At 39.4% G+C, this 19,235-nt stretch overlaps 1 protein-coding gene across 20 annotated transcripts in view; it reads left to right on the top strand.

Moving 5' to 3' along the window:
* The first annotated feature begins 5,155 nt into the window (after positions 1 to 5,155).
* The window catches only part of CCDC88A (coiled-coil domain containing 88A), an 87,115-nt gene continuing 73,035 nt past the window's right edge, over positions 5,156 to 19,235 (top strand). For 6 of the 20 annotated variants that reach the window (XM_030023434.2, XM_041125515.1, XM_041125517.1 and 3 more), the window contains exons 1-2: positions 5,846 to 6,363; positions 6,484 to 6,584. In XM_030023434.2, coding sequence (XP_029879294.1) covers positions 6,301 to 6,363; positions 6,484 to 6,584 — 164 coding nt within the window. In that variant the 5' untranslated portion in view covers positions 5,846 to 6,300. Of the gene's footprint in view, positions 5,287 to 5,322; positions 5,340 to 5,844; positions 6,364 to 6,483; positions 6,585 to 19,235 lie in introns of those variants that run through there. The other 14 variants (XM_030023435.2, XM_030023441.2, XM_030023442.2 and 11 more) reach the window with 7 other exon arrangements.

Below are 19,235 nucleotides of genomic sequence, written 5' to 3' on the forward strand. Positions count from 1 at the left end.
AAATTAAAAATCAAGATAAATACTTTGTTGTTTATTTTTGATGACATCGGCTGACTTGCCACAGTAACATCCTTCCTGCCAGTCCAACTGATTGAAAAGGAACAAAAAGCTGTAAGCACCTCCCTCTTCAGATGAATAGCAGTATTAAATATAATACTTTCACCAACTGTTTCACAGTTTAAGTACCCATGTAGTTCTTCAAGAAAATTAAGACTTGTCTAATGTGCAATTCAGTGATATAGTAGGAGTTAGAATCTGGCTCTACTGTTGCAGTTCTATCCCTGTCAATATACTGCATTGACCTCTCTTGACTTTAAGATGCAGTGAATTTAAAAAAGGTAGTTAAGTACTTAAAGTTAGAACTTATTATAATCAAGTCATTGTTTATTTTTAACAACAAATCATTATTGGAAGCCACCACTAGATTTGTGTGAATGTGCTAGATTGTACTTTTAAATGTAATTCAATTCAAAATTATGGATTCAATATCCACATGGCTAAAAAGGAATCAGATTGATGTGTTTATGTTAGCTAGGCATGGCTGGAAATGGTAAACACCTGTTCTTGCAACTAGCATTCTGCCTGACAGGAAATTCTGATGCATTTGCATTGATGCTGATGCAGAGAACTGGCCTGGATCACAGATATCCATACAGGATATTGTCTGCTGTCTCTATACTTATTTCTTGCTACTTGGTATAGGTATAACTGGACATAAAACTGTAAAATGTCTGGGGTCTCTAAAAAAACTTAAATGGACAGCAGTCACTTTCCCAAGCCCCTACTGTTTTGTTCTTAATTTTTCACTCAAAATACTCTCATTCTGAGGTTACTTACAGTTCTTGCTCAGAAAGTTCCCTTAAAGTTGATGGGGAATTTTGGTAACATCAGAGCAGATCCAGTAGCAGGGAAGAAATTTTGAAGAATTGTTGTGCAATTTCCACTTCATTATTCATGTTACAGAGGGATTTCCCCTTCTTTCCACTCCTGTGGAACAAGAAGTAACTTTTAGTCTATTGCACTCGTGGGACCTTTGGGAATTCCTAGCCATACTTGAAAAGACTCAACCCCTCAGTGCCCTTACTCTTCCCTTTATTGACCCATCTATTCCTATAGCCTTGGTTTGATAGGGGAAACAAGTTTCTCTGGCAGAAATCATAGGACAAGGAAGGTGACTGCCCTTGTCATTAGCTTGCAGTTTTCACTAGCCACTGTCCTGTCAAGTCAGTCCATATTCAGAAAATTCTAGTTCTGACTGCACTTTCATAACCCTGCTGTGGATCCCAAGCATCCACACTTGGTTCCTGTTTTGCCCTCTTCTGAAGTTTCATCAGGCCAGGCAAAGGCCTAGCAACCTGGCAGTGCATATCAGTAGGCACAAACAGCAGCAAGAGCTTTCTCTCTGCCACCTCTTTCCTTTGCTTATGTAGGAGAGGAAGAGAAAACCACTGTCTCTTGCATCAGCTAAAGATGGGTAGATTGTTTATACTCTTCTCCCAAAACAGTCCCCTCCCTTGGCTCACTGTGGGCAGGGCTGACCAGAAATCTTTTGACAAACTCTGACGAGGTAAATGGGGCTGTACACAGTTATGCTTTCCTGCTGTCTGCAGAATTAAGGCATCACTTTGTGTTCTAGTAATTCTTTTTCAATTTTTATTTTGCAACAACAGGCATATGAGAAAAACAAGTTAAAGTGAGATCATGAAGTAATTCTGTAATTTGTATATCTGGGGTCTAGGCACAGATTGTTTATAATTTCCATTGTCTTCTGTGTAGAATCTTTGTGGTACCAAAGGAGATGCACTAGAAATGAGATGGCGATACTTTACCTGTAGAAGAACAAACACTACATTTCAAATAACAAGTTAATCTCTAAATCTGTTCTTTCAGAAGTAGTAGGTCACATACCGTATTAAATACTGACATGTCTGTTCTAGAGAATGGAGATGTGAGAGAACAAGACTACTCTTTGTGCATTTTTTCAAATTATAAAAAGGGTAATTTAAATTCCAAAATATTCCTGAATATGCATTCCTAGAATAGTTAAAACTTAAGTGTAATGACAAAGTTTCTGCATTTTATTGTTTCGAAGTAAAAGAATCATTCAAACTATCTTAACAGTTCTATTATAGCCAAAATAGAGTATTTTACTTTCCAAGGAGAAGATAGATGTATAATTTCAAACTGAATCATACAGTTTAGGAGAGCTGCATGTACACTAATGAAATCTGAAAGCTAGAGTGTGATCTTTAGGAGGTGTACAGTGCTGGGATTATGAGAGGAGGAGCAAAAACGGGTTCTTACCATCTTAGGTGGCCCACTGGTTTGCTAATTGAGGAAGTGGTACTGGTCTAAGCATACACCTCAATAGACACCTGAGAGTCCAGATGCTCCACTGTGGGGGCAAAGGACTGGAGGGAGGAGGATTTCAGTCAGCTCACAGTTTGAGACATAAGCAACCACCTGTTACCAGCCTTCTCTGCTTCTGGGTCAGTTAACTCAAGTTGCCAACTTCCTCAGCTGGTACTAAATTGTAGTAGGAAAGTGCTGGGATTTACCACTATAAGTGTAGTCATCAAACTTGCTTTTAGGAGTCTTCCCAGGTAAAAAGTGCTAAAACAATGCAGCCAAATACATCACAAGCTACAGGTTATAGTGATGTTGCCCTGCCACTTGAAGTAGAGCTGTGACTTCTAAGTATTTCCTAGATCAATACTCCTGAAAGCCACGCTAAAAATCAAAGCCTTCCATATTCAGTTTGGGATCAGAAAAACAACTCAAAAGACAAACCTATCTTTCTACCTTTTAATTCATTTCAAGGGATGTCTGTCAAACAAGGACTCAGCAATCAAAGGTAGACAGCTTCCTGTCCTATGGCAAGTTGCCTCAAGTCTCTTAGATGGCTGCATTTTAAATAACTAGCTTGCATTGCCCTGCAGCTGAGCACAAGCAAGTGAGTGAGCTGGTCCAGGAGAGCCCCAAATAGTCAAGCCTGGCTACACCAGTAGGTACCAACAATGTCCCTACCACGTGTAGGTATCCTGCCAGTGCCTACGTGATGAACGCTAAAGGCAACTGAACAATCTCTAGCTCATCCAATTTCTTCTAGTTATTACTGCATTGTAAATAGCTACCCTTTCAGCAATTCGTTCTGATTGGTATCTGTGTACACCTGAAAATAAGATAAATATGCTTACACTTGGCTTGACAAAGTATAAGCTACAGAAACTATAGGGCTTCTTCACAGGTTTTGAGGGCCTTTAGTCTAAAAAAAACTCCAACAAAACAACAAATCCAAATAAAAACAAAACTCATATGACTGTTTCTGGACACCTTTTCTGAAATCTTCTCTTGTACTAATCTCCAGTTCTAATAAGGAACTGTAAATAATCTGAGATAAAACAGCTTACAATGTATTTCATAAAGATATTATGCAGTATTTATCTAAAATAAATATTGTCTTTCTGCAGGAACACTGACCAACAGCAATGCTGAGAATGCATGCAAATTGGATGATGTGGATGGAACTAAAAACATCTAAAACTGTTTAATCTTTATCTCAATGCTATGAAATCTCAGTATAAAATGTTTTTCAGGAACTCATGAGACAGCTGGTGTAATTAACATGTAACTACTACATGGGCTATCAACTTCTACTAGCCAGCCTCTAATTCCTAGGAATTGCTTTATGCCAAAGTCATTACTGCCTCATTAGAGCCCACAAGAAACAAAATGATGTGCCAGGGAAGTTCCATAGTATTGCATGCACAATTGCATATTATATACTGTTGCCAGACACAGGGAACTTAGTGGTTGGTTAATCAGGCTTTTACAAAAATGCTTTTGTAGTTGCCTTTAAGGGCTAGTAGTTTATTGGCAGTTTTTTCACCCATGGATCACCAGATTCTTATTCAGATCCGACGGCAGATTTTTCCTTTGCTCTTATTTCTTTTGTTTTGCAGGAGGACTAAGAGTTTACTCTAAAGATCTGGTTTGGGAGGGAAAGACCTGATTTTTGCTGAAAATGTACAATTGTGAGAATCAAAACAAAGTCATTTAACTATGCAACTTTGTTTAAAAAAAAAAAATCCCTAGAATACAGATTACATACTAATATTTCAAGATCTATAATTTATTTGTCTAATCTTTTACTTAGACAATCTCTTCAGTTTCACATGTGGGGAAAAGGTCATGATTGGAATTTCTTTTTCTAATCTTGGACCATTAGGACAAATACTATATCCAGTACTTGGGTTAAAAAAACTAATCTGTTTAGTTGTTACTGTGATGTTTTTCACAAGGACTTAATTTCAGTCACTTTTACTGCACTGTTTTGTGTTTTGTTTTGATTTTTTTTTTTTTTTACTGTGCATGTAAAACTAAAGGTATTTGGAAAAATGCTGTTGCAATTTATACTACATGGAAGACAAGCTGGATTTAGTTTGAGATTTTTTAAAATGCTTTGTCAATAAAGTACATAATCTATTAAGCAGATACGGTCCCGTATGTTAATGCAGTATTGGAGATTTGAAACACAAGTGGCAGGAGATAGCTTAAGGACAATAGCTTAGGCACGCAAATTGCTTGTCATAATTTGCTTTTCTGTAACCAGGTCGCCCCCCTCCCTGCGCTCCTCTTTCCCCGCTAAATCTCTCCAGAAGGCTGGATTTTGCGTTAACGTGGGTGTGTCTAGATTTCACCTCCTTAGGAAAAACCTGTCCTCCTTCCCCCTCCCCCGAAAGGCGGGAGGCTGTGGTTGGGATGCGTGCGGATTGTGCGATTAATCCCCCATATTTCTCTTCAAGGGCGTCAGTGACTCCCCTTCCCCACCCCCCTTTCTTCCCCCACGACGAGTTTTTCCTCACGGGCACCTTTTTTTCCCAAAAGGGAATCAAAGAGCATCTCCCTCGCGCACCTCGGGGGCAGACCTGCGTGTACCGGGCCCCTGCCGCTTCTCCTCCTCCTCCTCCTCCTCCTGCTGCTGCGGGGCAGAGGCTGCCGGCCCTCCCGCCTCCGCCGCCCCCCTCACGCGGCGCGGCCGTTGGGCTCGCGCGCCACCATCTCCGCAGCGCCGCGGCCGTGCGCGCGCCGGGCACGAGTCCTGCAGCGGTTTCTCCCCCCCTGCTACTCCCCGTCGGCCCCGCCCCTTTCTAATTGCGCCGCCATCCCCGAGCGGCGGTTGAGGGCGGCGGGGGGGAAGGAAGGGACCCGGGGTGGCGGAGGGATAACCGGCTTCCGCGCACACAGACCGGGGCGGAGGGATCCATACGCTAGAACCTCCCGTCGGTGAGGGAGGGAGGGAGGGAGAGATGCGGAGCGGGCGGGGTGGCTGAGGCGAGGTGGCCGTTATTTGGGAGAAGGGGGTGGGAAGCGGAGCTGGTGCCGTGGGAGGCTGCCGCGGGGGGGGGGGGGGCGGGTGGCAGAGCTGCAGGCGAACAGCTGGACCCGGACGTTAGGGCTGGGGAGGGGGTCGGGGGGGGCTCCAGGAGCGGGGGAGGGGGGGGGGGCAAGGCGGCGGGGGGCCGAGGAGAGAGCTGAGGGGAGGGGACGGGGGGAGCGGCCAGTGCGGGGGAAGGGCGAGGTTGTGGGGCGAGGCGGCGTGTGCCGGTCCTGTCCCTATCTTGCGTCGTAGTTTAGTGGAAAAGGGAAGGTTTTAGAAAAGGGAACCGATTTAAAATAGCCTCTCATCCCTGCCGGGGGCTGGTTCCCTCTCTGCGGGCTGTCTGTGCCATTGCGAGGGGGGGGGCGGGGGGTGGAGGGCAGAGGGATTCTCTTGTGTGCAGAAGGAGCCTGGGGGGCTTAGCTGTGAGTGGGGGTGGGGGTCTCTGCCCCTCTTCGCCTCTCCTCGTCTGGATATTTTTTTTTGTGGGGAAGGGGCAGGATGAGCTTGCAGAGTTTTACTGGAATTTCTCCTTTTCTGAGGAGCTGCCGCTGCTGAAGCAGATTTTTCCTTCCTTTCTTTTTTTTGTCTGATGCAGAATCCCAGTAGCTAGGCAGCCTCCCTCTTTTCTTTCCTTCCTTCCTTCTGCCCCTTCGGTATGTAGGAGGGGAGAGACATCAATGGAAAGGCTGAAATCCGCGTAGATGGACTTCCAAATGCATTTTTTCTTGAAAGAGGAAGATAAATCCCAGTTGCCAGTGCACTGACTTTTTTTGTTGCTGTTGCATTGCTTGGTAAAAATGGGGTTCGCTTACTCCAGCTAAATCCTTGGAGCATTTCAGAGAGTTGCTACAGTGAAGGACTTCTCGTATTTTTTTGCATCAGAGGAGCTACATTGATGTTAACAATTTTTTTGTAAAATGGAGAACGAAATATTCACACCCCTTTTGGAGCAGTTCATGGCTAGCCCTCTTGTCACCTGGGTAAGCATTCATTTTTCCTCACACATTAGTCATTTATTTGCTCATTGTTTGAAGATAAATGCCTTGCGGCAGAGAATAAGGTGGAGTTAGTGTCACAGTGGTGATGATTATATGTTTTAGGTTAAGACATTTGGACCGTTAGCTGGAGGAAATGGGACCAACCTGGAAGAATATGTGGCGCTAGTGGATGGCGTGTTTCTGAACGAAGTCATGCTGCAAATGTAAGTGTGTGCAAGTTGTGCCTTGGGATTTTTTTTTTGCTCTTCTCTTGTTTCTCTGGTATGTTTTGCTTTCTTATGAAAACTCTTCCCCCCCCCATATTGACCTTGGTAAATTTCTTTCTTTTATACTTGGAGTAGTCATGTGGTCAGTTAAGAGGAGACTTTGGAGCATAACGGATACTCTTTACAGTTTAACGTCCGAGTGATGTATTTGCAGGATGTATACCGTAATACAGGCTGAATCATGATATGTAGAACTTACTGGAAAATTGGATGACTGTAAATAGCTTCCCAGATTTCCACTGAGAAGCATAAAGGTTTGTTCTGCTGTAAGTCATGCTCATAAACAAAATTTTGAATAAACTTGCTTGGCTAATAAGATTCTAACACATATCTTGGTTCACATGACAAACAACTTCAGGATCGTATGCGAGTCACCTAATGTTTTTTACTGAGCAAATGGACGATCCTTTAGCTTCTTCCACTTTATTTTTCACAGTTCCAAATTAGAGTAGATAGCAGTTGTGCAGTAAAGCTGATATTTTAATTGAGTGTAGAATGTTTTCTGCCTATGAACTACAGAAGAAACATTTTTACATGGTTTTATAAATTGTTTATTGAAAACCTCTGATTGTTAGAAAAATTTCTTTATAACTTTAGCAACTTTTTGTTAATCATAGTTTTGACTGCAATGTTGCCCGCTACTGTAATGCTAGAGAGTAACACTTTTGTCAAGTGTCAAGTGATATAATCATAAAAATGTTACTAGTGGAAAAAATTTCTCCATACCTTTTTTTTTTTCGATATTTTAAGTCTTTGCAGAGAAATACATCTCTTGGTTGTATAGGTATGAAAAAATGTAGGCTTATGGGTGGCTGGATAGATCTAGATACATCAGTGTGTGAGCAGCTTGTGTTGACAGCTGTTTCTCAGGAAAGCTGCTCAGTGATGAGCATCTTTTTACTCTGTTTATAGTTTTTACTCATATTTAGTACTTTAAAAGTTTTTGCTGTTGGTATTCAGCTTGTAGAACTAATCTATGTAAAAAGATCTACACATAACCACATTTAAGTTTGAATTCACATCCTTTTGAAACCAGTATTTTCTTTGTCACCTATTTCTGTTCAGCTAAAATTCCAAGTATTCACTTCTGTAATATTGAGACATATGGATAACTTGCTGGAATTAAACTTTCTGAAAAAAATCTGAGTGTCTTTGGCATATTTTAATAAGAATTTTAAGTGATGTATTCACTGAAGCATACTGTTTTTATTTTACAATTTTATTTTTCTTGGACTGCTTATAAAATAAGTAGCTTGTCAATTATGACCATGCATTTAACATGTAGAGCTTCTATTTGGTAAAAAATGTTTGACAGCTGGAAGGTCAATTTAGTACTGGAACACGGTGATTTTGAAGAATACAGTCTTGAAATTAAACTTTATCAGTAATTTTTTTGAATACTAAGAGTATAAATTGATATCTGGCACATATGTTGGATACATGTATGTAAAATGGAAAGCTGCTGAGAGGGACCATCCCTATGCTTAAGGCACTGTGTGTTCAATTTGGCTTTGACTTTGTGCATCTTTGACCCCATACCATGATTACTGTAGTTTACTTAGGAGGAGTTGTGTATGTGTAAAAAAAAAAACAAACAAAAAACAACCAAAAAAAACAAACCCAAAAAAACACCCAACAAAACAAAAAAAACACGAGATGTAAATTTAAAATAAAATAGTTTCTACCTTAAACTAGAGGTGCGTGTGAAAGGGGTGGTGTATAAATAAAACTAATTTTACAGATATGTAACTATGCTGGAAGATGTATTTTATTTAAAATACATTTTTGGGGGACTGAAATATATTATGCTTGATTGCTACTTAGATTTGAAGCTTCCAGAACCCTGTTCTTATTTGGGCGGGGGGGCGGGTTAGTTTGTTTTGGTTTTTTTGCCAGGATTGAAAGAGGGGAAAAAATGTTTCATGTTTTGCAGACAGATTCCATCGCTGGTGAAGTCACTGTGGAAACCTGTGTTAACTTCTAGTCCTGTTCACTTTGAATATCCACCTATTAAACATGTGTCTTCATTTGCAAAAACATTTAAAAGATGCAGCTCCAACTAATCATCAATATAACTTATTTTCAGTGTTTTCCATTTTATTAGTATCTCTCTTTTTTTCCTTTCAGTCTTAACTACCATATGTTCAGGAAATGTGGCAGAAAAATTTGTATCACCTGACTTCAAAATATTTTTCTTCAGAATGTTTGTGTTTTGGTTTTTTTTAAAAGCTCTCAATGACTTACTTCACATGACAACTAGAGATCTGCGCTTAGGACCTCTGGCACTTCTAGAAGCTATAGAGAAATGTTGTACTTGCAGAAGTCACCAGGAGTGCCATTCGTGGAAGTATGTGGAAAGCACCACTAGAAGTTGGGTTTTTTTACATGAGTTGTGTTATACGGTGCTTACTACTTCCACTGGTTTTGAGATATTTAAGGCTGTTCATGTTTTGGTGTGAGAATACAGCTAGTGCGTACCTGTCAGCTAAGGGCTTTGTGATGTGGTGGTGATGTAGGTGGGTTCCTATGGTTTGAAAGCCATGGCAGCGTTAGATACTTTAAAGGGCATTAAAAGCATGAACAAGTGGAGACTGTTAGAGGTGCTGTGGTCCTGCTTTATACGTACTTAAATACTTACTTTATTTTTGCCAAATGTTAAAAAAACAAATTCTGTGACCATAAAAGTAAGTGTTAATATTGGATTAGGCACAGTTTGTAAACAGTTACACAATCAAAAAAAGTGGCTTTGTTACTTAGAGAAGGTTTTTTGTTCAGTTAAAGAAGAGTTAATCCTGCCTTCTGTCAGCTACAAGTGAGAGTTGTTAGTATGGCATTTGTTTCTCCTTGTGCTTGTCTAGACCAAATTTATTTTCAACAATTGTAATGATTCAGACAGAGGAAATAGATAACAGCATTGGAATAGCTGAAGGATAATGGTACCGAGATGGTCAGGTTTTATCAGCATTGAGTTTATTAGTACCTCATACATGAGAAAGACTGATTCATTGCATTCCTTGTATGTCTTTTGCTTTTGACTTTTTGGACAGTTTATTACTTGAGAAAATTACACAGATTCCATTCGGTGTCCAGTTACAACTGAAGAGCTCTTCCTTTGCTGGAGATGCTACAGGCCAATTTTATTATTTTATTTTTTAAATTTTATTTTTAATTAAGGAGACTTCCAGTGTTACAATATTAGCTCCTAACTTGAGAGAATGTCTCTCATTTCCTGTTTAAATTTAGGTCCAGTTCTTAAAAAGTATTTGGTTACCTACCTTCTGCTGGGATCAGTCAGTATCTGATACCTCTGGATAGAAACCCATCTGTCTTTCTAAATCTGAGCCTTTATCTTTGTGTTCTTTGAAACAAAAAGGGGTCATGCTTCTTGGAAATAAATCAGAATGCAAGAGATCACTGCAGTGCTGTTCTGCCATGGCAAGGAGGTGGAGGAACATACCAAGAATACTTTATAACTTTACTATACCACTATAATACTTCCACCATTATGAAGTGCTCATATACTTGAGTAAAATGTTGTGTATACTACTAAAATAAATGAAACAGTATAATTCAATGGATTAGTCACCTGTTGCGCATCTAGGTGCAATTACAGTAAAATAAGACTTAGTTGTCCTAGAGATAATTTTCCAGAACCTAGCTAACACCACCTCATTTTTTTTAGTCTTAGTATTGTACTGTTTGTATACTCTTCTGATCCAAAAAGATTAAGGTATTCTTACAGAAACACTCGTTTTCTGAGGGTTTTTTATTTTCACTTCTGATAGGTCTTGTTCTCTGATACTTGTTAATTGAATTCCAAGAGGATTGTGTAAGAAATGCTGAAAGTCTTGTAGCAGTAATGAACTGTGGTTCCCAAACAGACAAGAGTCTTAGTAGTTCCTTTGAATAAAAATAGACAGCTGCAAGTAATTGAAAGATTGGGACTTTCATTACATTTAGCACCACCATTAATATTTGGTCAAGTAACAAAGACTTGAAACTGTATTTTAGTTTTAATGGTTTTATTTTACTATGCTTTGTATTTGTGGACATGGATCGGTTTTAAAGGAACTATTGGACAAATACTGTATGCAGAATTGGTAATGTATAGAACCGAACTCTGAAACTGAGTTAATTTAATCCACCGTCTGGAGAACCTGTCTGCTTTCATCACAGTGTTCCATTCATAACTTTTGTCTGAATTGAACATATTAATCAATACTATCCATATCAGTTGTTGCATGCAGACATGCTGAAAACTACTTCAAAGGATGAAGTATTTTGTTGTTCTCCTGTTTTTCTCCCTTTTGCCGTTCTCTCACAGTTTTTCACTGACTGGATCCACATGCAGGTCTTTCACGCCCATAGAATTTTCCAGGTGGACCGGCTGGCTGTTTCCTTCCACCACTCTGGTGGTGTGTGCCTAGAATGTGTAGACTGCTTCATTGACTCCTTTTCTGAGCTCTCAGTCTTTAGTTGTACGCTTTTTTCCAAACAGTTGAGCTTGCCAGCCCATACTTCTGGCTTGCCTATATCTTCCCCTGAAAACTGGACTCTATCCCTAGTGCTTGAGCCAGCTGCCTGGCTCTGTGAAAGAGTGCAGGAACATGCCGCCAATCCAATTAACTCTTTCTTGTGAAGGAGACCAAATAGCAAGAGGCAGCTTTGGCCAGGTTCTGGCTGGGCGGGGAAATGGAAAAAAGTTTTGGGGAAAATGGAATTGGTGAGTTTGGCAGTAGAAATACGAGCATGTATTTTAGAAAAAAGTCAAATATTATTAAGTCTGCACCTTTCTCACTTTCTTGAAGCAAATGCATTTGATTCACACTTTTCAGACGTGCTCTGGTGGGCTTCCACAGATGCAGGGTGGATGTCACTCTAGTAGTTTGTGAGAGTTGTTGCTCTTAAGAGTGGTTCTGCAGCAGTAGGGCCTAGATTTTTCTTATGGAAAGCTAAATTTTTAACGCTCAGTTTTTTTGTAAAGAAGCAAATTCTTTAATAAATGGTCCAGCAGAATGTGCACCATAGTTAAGGTTGTTGGAATTAAAAACTTTTGATTACAAAAAAGGAAAAGATAGTTCTTATAGTGTAACGAAGATTAATTTTAGACTTGAACATCTCCTTGCAGTGAGCTTTAAATTGGGCAAATGAAGAGGACATAGGCTGGTACCTGAGGTGCTTGGGTTTTTGATAGCTGAGGGGCAAAAAAAAGCATAGGTTGAACATGGAGTGCTTGAAGTGTTTGATCTTTACTTATGTCTCTGTTTTACTAGGGTTTTTTTTTATGCTTTGGTACCCTTTCCCACAGTTGATGTCCACTTCCCTTCATCCTGTCTACTCTGATTTATTTCCATGCAGTAAAGTATTCTGTGGTTCACTCTTGTTTCTTGCAGTATTTGAAAGATTACGAAGTAAATAATCTAACCTTCCTCTGCATGTATACATTCAGTTCTTTGCTCTCTTCTTCATGTGCTATCTTCAGTATCTTTCTTTGACTCTGTCCCCTTATTTCTTTTGGTAGCGTACTACTTATCCCATCCTTAGTCTAGGGTAGTAGCTGGGGCCAGGGAATAAAAGCTGAGGCCAGGCAATAAAAGCTGAGTTAAATATATCTTAATACATACAGAGGTGCTCTATTGCATCTATCTACCTGTTCCATAAATAGCAATCTTAGCTGAAAGATCTAAAATCAAAGTAACTTGTTTCAGCATTGAAAATATTCTGGCAAGGAAACAATGTATATTCACTATGGCGTTGCAGTTTTATTTTCAGAGTATTTTGCATTTCACTCGCATGCTACATGCTGTTTCAAAGCACTCTACGAAAATAACGAAGTAAGCTTACTAAAAGCTTTCTAGGCATATGTTTTATGTGTTTCATTGTCAGGAAAGTTAAGTAAGAGTGTACTGACAAACTGTCTCCCTCTATAACATAGCTCAGTTAAGGCTGTTTCATATGTAGAGACTTATGTGTACTTCATTGAAGACTACAAGGCAGAGATGCCAGAGCAAGGTAATGGAGGAGATACAGCCACAGAGCACAGCGCAGCACTACTGAATAGAGCTGCCCTTACAGAAGGGAGAGTCGGCTTCAGCTGACGTCACAGGACCATGTGGGGAGTGCCACGAGTGGGACTTTGAGCCAGGGGAAGACAACTCCTGGTTTCGCACTAGTGGCTGTGCTGTGTGCTTCAGCGGTTCAGGGGTGATGGCCGAGTGGTTCATCTAAGCATCATTTGCCCTTAGCAGCACCCGATGTTGAGGCTGGGTGAGCTTTCCAGCTGGTTGTAAAATTTCTGTTTGGAGGGCTGACTCTGCTCTTTACTTGCCTCTGCTTCTGTGCTGCCACTGTCCTGGCTGCCTGTGTTGTAAGGAAAGGCGATACACAACTTGATTTGCTCTAATTTTTGTACCAGAAAGGTCAGTTTGCCCAAGTGGCTGAGATGCCTCAAGCCACCCTACAATGTTGCCATGTTTCTTGGTAGTATAGCAGCAGTAAATTCCAGAGTTTTAGGTTAGCTACAAATATCTTACCTGGGCTGATCAGCTTGCATTTTTCACTGGCAAGGCTGTATTTCTTCAGGTTTCATGGCTAATTTGGGGATCTCTACACCACAAACCCTTGCAAAGTGTTGCTGTGCTCTGATCTTTCTTTTAAAAACTAATCTAGTTAACTGACAAATTGGTTGCTAAATCAAGCACACCTTAATCCTATGCTGAATTTGAGAAGCTTACTTCTATTTTTCCTCATTTGTTTCTTCTGTTAAGAAGGGGCTTTTTAGCTTTGTGTTCTTTCATATGTTCCTCTTATTTCTGGTTCCTCCTCCTTTTTCTCTAAACTAAATACCAATTTGTTGCCTTCCTTGTCTTTCATACTGTACCACTTTTCCCTACATAGTAATTATTTAGGGATCAAGACATTTTTTCAAAGTGCTGCTTTGTTAGAGCACATGACCTCAGTGGTCAGAGATTATTTGGTAATAACTGTGTGGGAGTCTCTTGTTTGTTTGTTTGCTTTGTTTTAAAGAATCCTGTATTTATGCCTTAAGATCCTCCAAAGAGGCATGGCCTCTTAGGCAGTTGTTGTTAAGCAGTATTTACAAAATGCCCCCACTTTGTTTCATTGGACTAATTGATGTTAAGGCATTGAATCGAAGCAAGGATACTGCTTGACCCAGACTCGTTTGGTGTGCTTTGCCATTGGCTTACTCTGAGGAAAAAGCAAAAAATATCTTGTGTTGTGTTTTTGGATTGGGAAATAGTGAGGGATGAACTCGTAAGCGGCTTGTATTATATCCCTGGCTATTGAGTGAATCTTTGAATGTGTTGCACATTTAGATATACTCAGAAACTTGCTTCCTTTTCTATAGTGATAGGAGATAGAGTCTGCTTAGGTTTATTACAGAATATTATCCTATTTTAAGCTGGAGGGAAACATTTGGCCTAGTTTTTGTTTGTGTAGTATCTTTGTTTTTCTTAAATAAGCCCTTGAGCAAAAAATGTCTGGTGTAATTTCCTGGTAGCTTGGCAATATACTTGCTGTATATTTAGAGTATTGTGTATGCCAGACAAAAATAACATACAGATACTAGTTGATGTATGATAGAATGTAGACAAATGTCATACTTAGAGAGTGCAGGTTTGTATCTTAACAAGAATATTAATGTTTTAAGATTAAAAGAATGCACTTCTTTTATAGGCCCTTATGTGTATGTTTATCTTGGAGGTTTGGGTAGTTAACAGGGGTAAGGTCCTTCATGTACTGCTCTATTTGTATCTATGTGTAGTATGTGTATTGATGTGAACGCAAAATTTGCAACACATTTCAGCTAGTGTGCTGAAGCAATGAAGTTGCTCATGTGGATAAAATTTATACAAGAAATGTGACTTCTTTTCTTTGGCAATCCCCTTATATCCAGGAGCCTTGTATTTGAATTTGTCTCATTCTCTGGAATAATCTGTACAAAGGGCTCAGATCTGTCTCTTGCTAGTCTAAAAATTGGTACGGAAAAAGATGAAGATGTGTATTTTATTGTTACTAATTTACTTATAGAAGGTTTATTGTACTTCATAAGAAAGGGAAATTCTAGAATCATAACATTCTAACCAAAAGTATTTAACGGAAATCTTTGTGGCACTATTTTTACAACTTAAGATCTTTTTAATCACTGAAATTGCAATATTCAGGTAGTTTTGGTGTCATCTCACTACAGTGATCTTACATCAGTATTTCCTGTGGTTTTTAATACTCAGTGTGCTGAGATGCTTACCTATGGTTAGACTATTTTGAATCTGAAGTACTGACTAATTATTTTTGAGAATTTATAGCTTCAGCAAAGTTCAAAGTAAAGAATAAAACGAGCGAACATTTTTTCAAGTCTTCCAAAGGAGAAATTATTTTTGGTAGTGCTATGACTATCAAATAAAGCAAAGTACATACTGCTGTGGTGCTGGAAGTTGGTTAGGGTAGAAGAGAAAAACTTGTATATACAAACTTGATAATCTCGTGAGAGGTTTTTTAAGCTTAAATAAAGACAACTGCAGAAATGTGTATTGCTTTTAAATCCTACATAAGTTATTTTCCCTTATATTAATATTTTAAATATCTTAGCATGTTAGTTCCACAAATGTCATTTGGTAAGGGCAGTAAGTGTTTATTTGCTTCTCTTCTCTACTGCTTGCTGCCTCCTATCTTTCATGACAACTTTCTGGCCCTATTCTGCTTCTTCTATAACTGTTTCTGATGTTTCTTCCAAACTACTACCTGTATGTTTGCAGAATGTTCTTTCCAAGGTAGATTGTAAAAATGTTTTCTCACTTCATGCCCTCTGATGTTTGGTGTAAAGTCATGCTGCATCTTGTGATCCAGACCTGTGAGTGCTTACTTATGTAAAGCTAATCATACCGTTGTCACCCTATTATTGTGGATGTAAATGGTTGCAGTGTTTTCATGGTCAGTTACATTGAGGCGTTAATCACGAAGTCAAATAGTTTTCAGTTATTCTTTTAATCAGTACTGGTCTGAATAGATCTTAAAATGTGAACTCATTTCAGAAGTAGAAGACCTTGACCCTGACAGGGGAAAAAAACACACAGTGCTTAAAGTAGGAAGCAAAACTTCAGTATTCATTGTCCTCAGTGCTTTGTTTCTGTGGTATGTCCATCTTCTTTCTTGCTTGTCCTTTGTAGACTGTATGCGCTTGCATCCTGTGCTACCTTTTTGTTTTAGTTCAATTTGGAAAGCAGTACAGTGCAAGTATTACAGCAGTCTAATTTTACCTTTTCAAACAATATTTGCTACTAGGCCTTTTGCAATTAAAAAAAAAAAAACAAACCAACCAACCAAAAAACCCAACAAGATGAGACCCTTGTAAGATATTTAGATTTGTTGAAGTAGTGAAGTGTGTTTGTCAGACTTCCTGGTTCTCATCTGCTTGCTCAGAAAAAGTTTTGTTTGTCAAGTTGTTTCTTCTAGGAATTTTCAATTATTTAATACCCAGGAGTGTTTATTTTGTGTGACAATGTTAAGTGTTCTGTGATGCTCTGAATCCTACAGATTTTCCTTTCCATCAGGGAAACTTCTTAATTTGGTGGAAGCCAGCTTACCTTTTGCTAGCTGTGGAGCAGAGGCTGATCCACATTCTCATTGATTGTTGCGGGGAGCTTACCCAGGTTACTTGGTGCAGTGAGTAATGATTCAGCATTTTCAATTTTTGGTAGAAAGCTTTTTTTTTTTTTTTTTTTTTTGACATAGTACCTTTTAGTGTGATAGGAAAAGAATACATTTGATAGTCAAGTTGAAACAATAGCAGTAAAGTTGTTTCATACTATGTGATGGTAAAGACAGCTGTTGCTCTGTAAGCTTGGAAGTTATGGATTTTGGGGAGGTGTTAATTCAGTCATACAAGTGTGTGCTTAGTACATGACAGGTGAATTTTTTATTTCCTCTCTTTATTTTGTCCTACGTTTTGCTCACCTGCATGCATCTTCCTTATTACTATTAAGGAAAAGAGAAAGGACAAAAAATAAATCTGGGCTGTTCTGGACACTGCTCTTTTTAAAACCCTGGGAGGGAGAAGTTAAAGAGCAGTCACCAGACCCCTTGAATATACTATGATTTTGTCTGACTGTTTGCACATTCATGTGTAAACCTGGGAGTGTAGAGATGTGAGGGGATGTCTCTTCATGCAAGTAATACCACTAACAGTGGGACCACCCAGCAGAGCAGTTGTTGGTGAGAGCAGCCCTGAAGCCGTGAGGCGCAGCAGGTTCATATTGATGGAGAAGGGGGAGACAGGGTTACTCAGCACAAAGGCTTATGGCACTGCTTCAGATACAGCTATTCTAGCACACTTCAACCATGAGTAATTAGGCAGCTCCTCTGCTGCGAGTGCCAACCAGAGGTTAGGCATTGTGCAGCTACCCTGTGAGTAGTTCAGCCTGGGCAGATGCTGCAGAGCTAAGGTAGTGAGTAGGAAAGCTGTCTGCATGTGCTCAGTATCTACTCATATGTTCTTGGCAGTGTTCCCAGTGATCCCCACCAGCCAGTCAATTTGTTGTAGGCTACTTGGTTGTGTTTTTGTAAAAGTAGGCATAGGGCTTCAGCCTCCTAATAGTTTATGATGTTGGACATAATCCTAGGAAATGAGGTTTTGTGCAAGGGCCGTAAGGCTTTTGATGTTAGACCTACTTCCTACTCACGTTAGCATGGGGCAAAACAACTTTGATACAACTATTAAACTTCTGGCACATAAAGTCAATCTTTGCTAAGTGCAGAGTTAGCAAAGTGTCCTTAAATTGAGGTATTAATATGGAGCTTATTTTGTGGTAAAGGATATCTCAGCATTTGTAATGATATCTTCAGACGTTTGAGCAGATGTCTGCAGGACTACATGATCATTTTAACCATGCATTGATTGCTGCTTGAGCAGTGTTGTCTCAAGGGTAGAAATAAAGGTGTTTTACAAGTAAGAGGTAGATTGTCATAAATGCCCACTAAAAAGGCAAAGAAGAGTGGTTAGTATGAATCACAACATTCGCTTGCTTGTTGCAAGTTAGGATTAGAGCATCCTTTTACTGGATCCTGTGTAAGTGCACAAAGATGCAATGGCTAAGCAGGGTTGAAAAGTGAACACTTGAGCAACTCTAGAACATGCATCTCTTGTGTCTTCAGCAAGCCAGACTGCGACTCTCCAGTTGTAATAGTCAAGTGTGCATTGTGTAATATCACCAGGCCATCACATTGTTCAGTATCATCAATACATTACAGCCTCAGGGCTTGCATGTCTTGTATGATGCCCTTTGAGAGGTGGAAGGATTTTATTGCCATCTGTTTTTCAGGTAAGAATGTGCCAAGTTAGTTCTCTGCACACTTCAACAGTGGATAGTCTCTGTCACAAATTATTCTTTAGGGAAGTCATCTGTTTAAATCCATTTCTACCGACAGAGAAGTCCTGATGAATGTGTGCCAGAGGTGTAGAAAAGGAGTGTTAAGATTTTTTTTCTTTATCTTTTTGATAAATTTAGCATGGAAATATCTTTGACAGCAGAAATTGATCATACTGGCAGATGCAGGAGGTGTTTGAAGTATGCCATCTTGTACCAACGTTTCTAGAATGTGCGTGATCACAAGGTTCAGATACTGACAGTATCGTACTTCAGAATCTGCCCCATTATTTGATACTGTAACTCCTGCAGACTGACCTTCTGACTATGATTGATTTTAAAACTGATCAAACAGTACACTGGTGAAGGCCAGTGCTGCTTTTGTCCCATATGCAGAGGTGCTTCTGATAACTCCATTCCCTCAGTGTACTGCTTTGTCTGGTGTTGCTTCAAATGTTTAAAGCAAATTGGAGATTATAAATTATTCTTCAGTGAAGGCCCCGGTTTTATTTTAACTTTCACAGTAAAAGGACACTGCTGTATTAAATTTCTTTGTAAAACACATTTTGTACATGTCTATTATTTTTTTGCTAATAGTAAATAATGGAAATGCTGCTTTATTATTTGAAATCTATCCAAACATTCTGGTATCAGTAATTACTGAAATATTTGGAAGAGAGCAAGAGTAAGCCTCAGTATTCCATTTAGTGGGACTTTGCAAAAAAAATACAACTTCAGTAGGCAAGAAACATTTATGTGTAAAAGTGAATACTGTGCTACTGGAAGCTAAAACACAGAGTAACAGTCAATATTTATTACCCTTTGAGATGTACACTTGTGTAGAATTTTTTCCAAATTGCTTGTTCCAGCATTTCACTGTACTTAACAAATACATTCAAACAATGTTATATTTAAAATTAGGGTGCGTTATAGTACTAGACTTAATCATTAAGTACCATCAAGGAACAGATGGCAAGAGAGGACACAACTGGTTTGCAGTCTGCATAGATTTAAGCATGAAGCCATTAAGCTATCACGTTCCCATTTCTGATAGATTTTGGTCAATGAAAAATTAAAGACACATAATCCCTGATTATATGAAGTCTCAATCTGTAATTCATGACACTGGTAGTATTTCAAAATCACGGAAGTTCTCTGTGTAATCAGTAGTTTTAAACTAATGCATTATTGGGATAGATGCTCT

The sequence above is a fragment of the Aquila chrysaetos genome, chromosome 8 (assembly GCF_900496995.4).
Source record: "Aquila chrysaetos chrysaetos chromosome 8, bAquChr1.4, whole genome shotgun sequence".
Taxonomy (NCBI): domain Eukaryota; kingdom Metazoa; phylum Chordata; class Aves; order Accipitriformes; family Accipitridae; genus Aquila; species Aquila chrysaetos.